At 35.0% G+C, this 7,139-nt stretch overlaps 1 protein-coding gene across 1 annotated transcript; it reads left to right on the forward strand.

The window, feature by feature from the left end:
- Positions 1 to 452: 452 nt before the first annotated feature.
- LOC121763830 (tRNA threonylcarbamoyladenosine dehydratase) lies at positions 453 to 6,509 on the forward strand. The gene is made up of 11 exons (XM_042159915.1): positions 453 to 829; positions 1,018 to 1,064; positions 1,840 to 1,924; positions 2,182 to 2,329; positions 2,694 to 2,906; positions 3,392 to 3,526; positions 3,986 to 4,120; positions 4,312 to 4,527; positions 5,372 to 5,496; positions 5,809 to 5,866; positions 6,096 to 6,509. The coding sequence occupies exons 1-11, from the start codon at positions 738 to 740 to the stop codon at positions 6,204 to 6,206; spliced, it is 1,365 nt and encodes a 454-aa protein (XP_042015849.1). The 5' UTR covers positions 453 to 737; the 3' UTR covers positions 6,207 to 6,509.
- Positions 6,510 to 7,139: the final 630 nt, after the last annotated feature.

The raw sequence follows: 7,139 nt of genomic DNA on the forward strand, positions 1-7,139 counted from the left end.
AATTATAAAAAAATAGAAAGTGTAAGTAATGACAAAATTTCAGTTATGTATGATGTACCAAAACTTATTAGGAAATTACCTGTAAAATTGCTGACATAAATGTGGTAGAAATCCAAAATTACCAAAACTTAATATAATAGAGTGACAAAAATGCCCTTATAGGGTCTGAGGGTGTTTTAGTAAAAAAACATGATTCGTGATTATATTAAATGTTAGGGTTCTGTATAGTACTGCACTATTTTTTTGTTAGGATTCTGTAGCGTTACAATCCAAAATATTAAGGACTAATCAGATAGGACTCTTGCGTTACAATCCAAAATATTAAGGACTAATCAGACAATTCACTGTTAATAATATAAGATTTTGTCCTTCTTCATTTCTTTTTCTTACTTGTTAAGATAATACAAATTCATTTTAAATCCCTCTATTAATTTATCTTCCAAAATCTTTCCACTTCCCTTCCCTTGATTACCACTAAAGTAAATAGTAAACTCTTTTCATTTCCCCAATTTTTTTAAAAATTCATGATGACAGCCCAGTTAATTTCTTCAAAACTCTTTGTATAGATTTTCAGTGCAACTTTTTTTACTCGTTACTTTTTATTCTAATGAATAGTTTTCATAGCAGTACTATTTTAATTCTATATTTTTAGATGATTTTGTTCTGAAAATTTGAAGAAAAGAGGTTGTAAGGTTATAAGTTAAACCCCCCAAACTTCGCCGCTCGAACAGAGAGAGATGGGGGAGAGAGGGAAATATGTGGTGTTGCTTGGGGCTGGAGCTCTAATTGGTTCTGCCGCTACCCTTGCTGTCGTCAAATTTCTCCCCAGGTAAGCCGCATGAACGCACGCCACTAGAATAATTAAGTGTTCTTTTACTAAATTACTGTTTGATTTCATTGTAAATGATGTTTTTATAGACACCAGTTTCTTATTCCTATAGCAACTAGGGTTTGTTCAGCTATAATTACTGTAGATTTAAATCTGAGTTTGTGAACTTTTCTTGATCATTTGCACAGATGGGTTGGAAGGAAATGTGCTAATGTGGACTCCATTGAATCCAAAGGTATGCTACTTCTCTATCCCAATCACTCACAAACACACACACACACACACATGCATAATCACATGATTTGTTTGAGCACAACTTCCATGTGCTTTAGTACTTTACTTCTTTGGGGCCATTCTTAGATACTCATTTGTGATTATCTCAGTCAGATAGTGTTTCACATATAGTGTCTAATTAGTACTCCTGCGTCCCTCTGTAGTAGAGACGTTTCTTTTCGGCACGGGATTTAAGAAACTGGGCTAAAAGTGAGTTCAATGAAGGGAGAATAAAGTAGGAAAGGAAAAAAGGTAGATAGATGAAGAGAGAATACATTAAGAGAGAGTAAAGAGTAAACTAAGAGAGAAGAAATAGGTTGCTTTTTGCCCCAAAAAAAAAGAAATGACTCAGCTACAGAGGAACGGAGGGAGTATATTTTGCAATCATAGATTAAATGTTTAATAATTTGAGAAGCGTTTTATGCATAGTGGCATGATAATAGTAATATGCAACCCAAATTTGTTTGGTTCATCTGTTTTAAAATACTTCCTTTTGATTTGTTTTATGAAGTGTTTATAATATGCCTCAAAGTAGAAGGCAATTTCGTGATTTTACTCATCTTTCGTGGATATTTTCTTTTCCCAAGCAGCTGTTTTTTTGTTTTATCACCTGGAAACGCATTTTATAGATATCTATCAGCATTAAGGTCTCTACAGGAATGCTTGCTGTTGCAACATGAATTCATTATCTTGATGTGTTGTTAGCATAAATGTTAAACCAGTTGTTCTTGATGCAGAATGTAAGTTCATGGAAAGTGTGAATCATGATGTGGTGGGCACTGATCTGCTGATGGATGATATTGTGTCTGAACAACTTACAAGGTAACATTAGCTCGTTTCTGGTTTCTGTTTTAAGTTTTTTTCTTGGGTTTCTTTTTGGTTTTTTTGCCCCCATTTTTCTCCTGCTGCTTGTGATTTTTCAATAGTTGGTCAGGTGCTTAAGAAAATTTTGGTTTTGGGGTAAATTGCCTACATAGGGCAAGAACCATGGAGCAATTACTATCTTGCTAGTTGTAATATGTAACTAAACACATACATCATTTCAGTTTAAGCTTCAACATCTTTGTTAATTTCATCAGGAATATTCAGTTCTTTGGCTTGGAACACCAGAAAAAAGTAGTATCTTCTTATGTTGTTGTCATTGGTCTTGGAGGAGTCGGGAGTCATGCTGCATCTATGCTTTTGAGGTCTGGTGTAGGAAAGCTTCTTCTTGTTGATTTTGACCAGGTATCTCAACTTAGTAAATGCTCCCTATTTGCCACTTTGCCTCATGTTTCCTGAATCATGTCTTCATCTTTTCTGGACTTTTAATAACTCACCAAGATCAATTATAATCCAAGGGGAAAATAAATGCTATAAAGGAACTATTTGTGTTTTTTCTGATAACTGGGGAAACTACTGAAAGGTTCTTATGACATTTATGTCACAGAAGTATTGATCTCTAAACTTTGCAGTCCTGGGTGCTTGATGAAATGCAGATCAGATCCTGAATATTTTTCACATTGTACTCATCTTTTTAGCGAGTTCTTGCTTGCACAAAATTCTACTATTGCACCATGCATTAAGAACTGATTATTATTTTGTTGCAAAGGTCTCAGTTTCATCGTTGAATAGACATGCAGTTGCGACAAGGGAGGATGTTGGTACCCCAAAAGCCATATGTCTGAAGAAGCATTTCTCAGCAATATTCCCCGAGTGTCAAGTAGATGCAAAAGTGATGCTATACGATTCATCATCTGAAGATGAAATTCTTTCCGGGAACCCTGATTTTGTTTTAGATTGCATTGATAACATTGACACAAAGGTGAAGCCTTTTCTTATCTTTTGTTTGTTGTTGTAACTTAACATTTATATTCTCAACTTCGGAGCTGTTAACTCTTGACGTAGTTATGAACTTCCTTTTCAACAGTTATGCTATCTGCATGGACAGTTTTCGGTAGATAATATTATTAATTGGTTATATGTATCTAAAATTATACTAAAAGAGCTTGGGTCATAACAAATTATTTTTATCTTTGAGCTTATAAGCTTCATGAAGGTAATAAGGCAGCATGACTAATGAACTCTACTAAGAAAACCTAAACACTAATTGGCCATTAGATTATACTCCGATCACATGGATGTTGTTGCAGAGAAATGCATGAGTTGCAGAAAATTTTGTATTCAACTCATGGTCTTTCCACTCCGATAGTCTGATGATATTTTCTTTTATTAATATTAGCCTTGCCTTCAATAAAATGTAGGCTTTCTTTCTCTAAACTCCACATATTGGCTCGTCATCTTTTGTAGGTGGCTCTTCTTGCTGCATGTGTTCGGCGTGGATTGAAAGTTCTATCTGCTACTGGAGCTGGGGCAAGAGCTGATCCAACAAGAATACGTGTAGCTGACTTGAGAGAATCATCCAATGATCCATTATCTCGTGCAGTACTGAGTTGATCTCTTTATTTTCGCTTTATATTCCTGCCCTATACAATGCTTAATCGGTGTAGCTCTTCTTAAGTTTGTCCATGCAAAGTACATAATACAAAATCCTTGTGCTTCATTACTTTCATTGTTACATATCAGTTTGAGTGCACTCAGGTTGATTCTATGATTCTGTGAAGCCATTGTTCAAGAATGTCTAACATAACTAATCTGAGATGGTTATTCTTATTGGAAACTCTTAAGTTGGATATTAGCTTCTAGATTTTTGGCTGCATTATGCCGTCCTTATTCGTTGTCAACTAGATCCTTTGCTACTACTTTTCTCTGCCAAAAATTTAAGAAAACAAATAATTTAGACCTCTCATGGTTTGGAGCTCTACGGTTTTATCACATCAAACGCCTGATATAAAGTAAATCTATTACTGGCCGAGTTGAACTCTTAAACGTATCAGTTATCAGGTTAGGTACCGCTTAAGGAAGGAACATGGTATTGAAGGTGGTATTCCTGTAGTTTTTTCACTGGAGAAACCCAAGGCAAAGCTGCTTCCTTTCAAAGCACCAAATGGGGAAGAAGAAAATCCTTCAGATTATCAAGTAAGCTTTTAATACTTTTATTGGACTATATGAGGCATGTTTGTGTAGTTAGCTATTTGCAGCAGACATCGTTTATACATACAATGATATACTTCTAGAAAATCTTATAAGCAAAATTTTTTATTTAAAAGCCTTTCGGTTATGCTCATGAAGAAATTAAAAATGATTAGTTTAATGAAGTTGGTAATCAGATTGTTCCAGGTTTTCGAGTTCGCATCATTCCTGTCCTGGGAACGATTCCAGCAATTTTTGGACAAGTCATGGCTTCATATGTTGTAACACAATTAGCAGAATTGCAAGTTCATGTGGAGCCAGTTGTTAATTTTGACACGGATCATTACCGAGTCCTCCATCAGCGTCTGATTGAGCATGAAGAGCTACAATTCGGTACAGCAAAGCAAGTTCAGGTAATCAATTATGCATTATATTGTGTGATATGTTGCCTCATTATTTTATAAAATTGATAAGATGTTCAGTGCCAAGAATTGCCATTTATGTCTGGTGTAAATAAAACAATTACACATTGAAAATAGACGTTACTACTCCAGGACACTGACATCTCTAAAAGCTGAATCACAAGCACGCTAGCACCTGCAAAGCAGCTGAAGGAATTATAGTAACCTGAATTACTAATGGGATTTCTCATGCTAAACTTGTAGGCTGCCTATTAGTTGTCTGTGATCTTCTCTAATATTTTGATAATCCTGTGACGTCCATTTGTTGTAAAGTAGTACTCCCTCCGTCCCTTAAAAATAGATCACATTTGCCATTTTGGGACGTCCCTTAAAAATAGACCAATTCTATTTAAGGAAACGTTTTTTCCTCTCTAATGAGATGAGTCTCATTCTCCACTAACAATTCTATTTAAAATATGTGCCGCTTCAAATGTTGTCTATTTTTTAGGGACGGAGGGACTATTATTTTTTTATGCTACTGGGTGATAAATTGCATGGTCTCAAGCTGGATAGTGGGGCTATTGATTTGTGGATTCCAAGTAATTAAACCTAAATCAGCAAGGAATGAAAGTTATATTATACTGCTCACCAACTCTAGCAAGCACCATTCACCTATAGCTGGTTAATGTGCTGAAGCATGAATATATTATTTACTTGGAATACTATGGCTGCAGCAGCAAGCTTCAATGAAAAATGTTTCGTGCACCATCTTTTGATAATTAATATCTTGCCATTCAACGAAATTATACTTGCTGTAATTTGTGTCATGTGATATGGTGATTTGTTAATCTTCTAGGTGGATGTTGAGGAGGTTATGTATATAGCCAAAGAGTTGTGGCATGGCCGAAGTGCGAGAGATGAATCACCTAAAGACGTTGGACGTGGAATGTGGCGTTCAGTCAATGATTTAATGCTTATCAGGTAAGAATGGATCTGAATGGTCCAGTTGCACATGATTTTTTTCAAGAGTTTGACAAAGATATGAAATTGTATAAATTTATGAGGAATTATTAAGGTAGATGTTTAGTTGGAGTCTTTCTAATAGTCACTCTTGAAGCCTTGGCAGCAACATTTCCATTTCCTTTTCCTTCTAATGTGAATGTGTCCTATCAGCTTTTGGCATTCTGCTCGGGTTAAATGAATACGCAGTTGCATAGATTAGCACTTATTTACGTAGATCTTTGGTCGGTATTCTCATCATTTGTTATGACCGTGTCCATCATACCATTTCAGATGGGATCGCACGAAACCAGCTTCAGTCTCCAATCTAGTTCTCCTAAAATTCAAAGAGGTATGCATTTTGACTGTCTTGAGTCAGCAGATTTTGTTTCTCGTTTTCACGCTTCGTCTGCCAAAAATATATCCAACATTTATGAGGAATAAAGTGAGGATGATCATTCTATATGTTCTGGTGCAAATATAATCAATCAGGCCATCCCAAAAACGACTCAGAATCTATTTAAGAAAGAGAGAGAATCATAGAAACTGATAGACTGAGAAAAATGGAGTCTTGGTTGCAGGCTGATGAACACGAGGTGAGGTCATTGGAAGATATAAAAGAAGAAGAACCAGAGTTTTTTGCCAGAGTGACATCGGTACTGAAGCGAGCAGAGCTTGATTTCGGGATATGATTTGAATGGTTGATGCTTGGATGTCGGAATTTTAACCCTCGGAACGCTATCAACAAGATGGGACCACAAACTAATGGTTGGCCTATAGACTAGATAGATGTCTGAAAATGAATGGCAAATATGAGTTTAGTTTGTGGAAAGTTTTGTACGGCTTGATTTTGTACTTGCATAGACATAGATAGCTCTGAAGAAGAATCAGCACATCGTGTTCTTTTGCGGAGTACTTGCTAACTCTAGCTTTTCCTCATAAACTCTTTCTAATTTAAGGCTCAAATTCAAAGATAAGTACTATAGTTGTTTAAATGCTTCTTAGATTTAGTTAAAAAGGGTTATATATCTTTGTGAATTTAATCCATAAATTGATTATATTCAGTAAGCTAGTTTTGTAAATCCAACGTCGTGAACACTAAGTAATACTCCATTCGTTCATAAAAATATGGGCATTAGATATGACATGAAAATTAAGATAAAATTGGTAAAGTAAGAGAGAAGAGGAGAATGGTATGGTAAAGTAAGAGATGATGAGAATGATAGTTAAAGTAGAGTTAGTAGATAGTAGGACCTATATTATTTAAGTGATAAAATTTTTTAAAAATGGAATGCACATATTTTTGTGGGACAAATGAAAATGGTAAGTGCATATATTTTATGGGACGGAGGGAGTATTGGATTTGTCCATCAATCTAGAAAAGAAGCGATCACACATTTAACTATCCAAAATAAAAAAGTATTCCCTCATCTTTGAAAATATATGAACTATTTCTTTTATAATATATCCTTGAAAAATGAATTTTTAAATTTTCGTAGCTCTCAATAGTTTAACTACATTTCTTTCTATTTATTTCTTACTTTATCAATTGTGTATTAAAACTTGTACCAAACTAAATGTGCTTTTTAGGGGTAGAGGAGTAGTCATAGATGTAGATAGTATGA

Source organism: Salvia splendens, chromosome 14, assembly GCF_004379255.2.
Source record: "Salvia splendens isolate huo1 chromosome 14, SspV2, whole genome shotgun sequence".
In the NCBI taxonomy this organism is placed as follows: Eukaryota; Viridiplantae; Streptophyta; class Magnoliopsida; order Lamiales; family Lamiaceae; genus Salvia; species Salvia splendens.

What these genes read in the sequence shown, in the direction of transcription:
- LOC121763830 (XM_042159915.1), top strand. Translation starts at nt 738, where the DNA reads ATGGGGGAGAGAGGGAAATATGTGGTGTTGCTTGGGGCTGGAGCTCTA. An exon ending in GTCGTCAAATTTCTCCCCAG is followed by an intron (nt 830 to 1,017) that starts GTAAGCCGCATG and finishes TCATTTGCACAG; the next exon opens with ATGGGTTGGAAGGAAATGTG. An exon ending in TTCTTGTTGATTTTGACCAG is followed by an intron (nt 2,330 to 2,693) that starts GTATCTCAACTT and finishes TTTGTTGCAAAG; the next exon opens with GTCTCAGTTTCATCGTTGAA.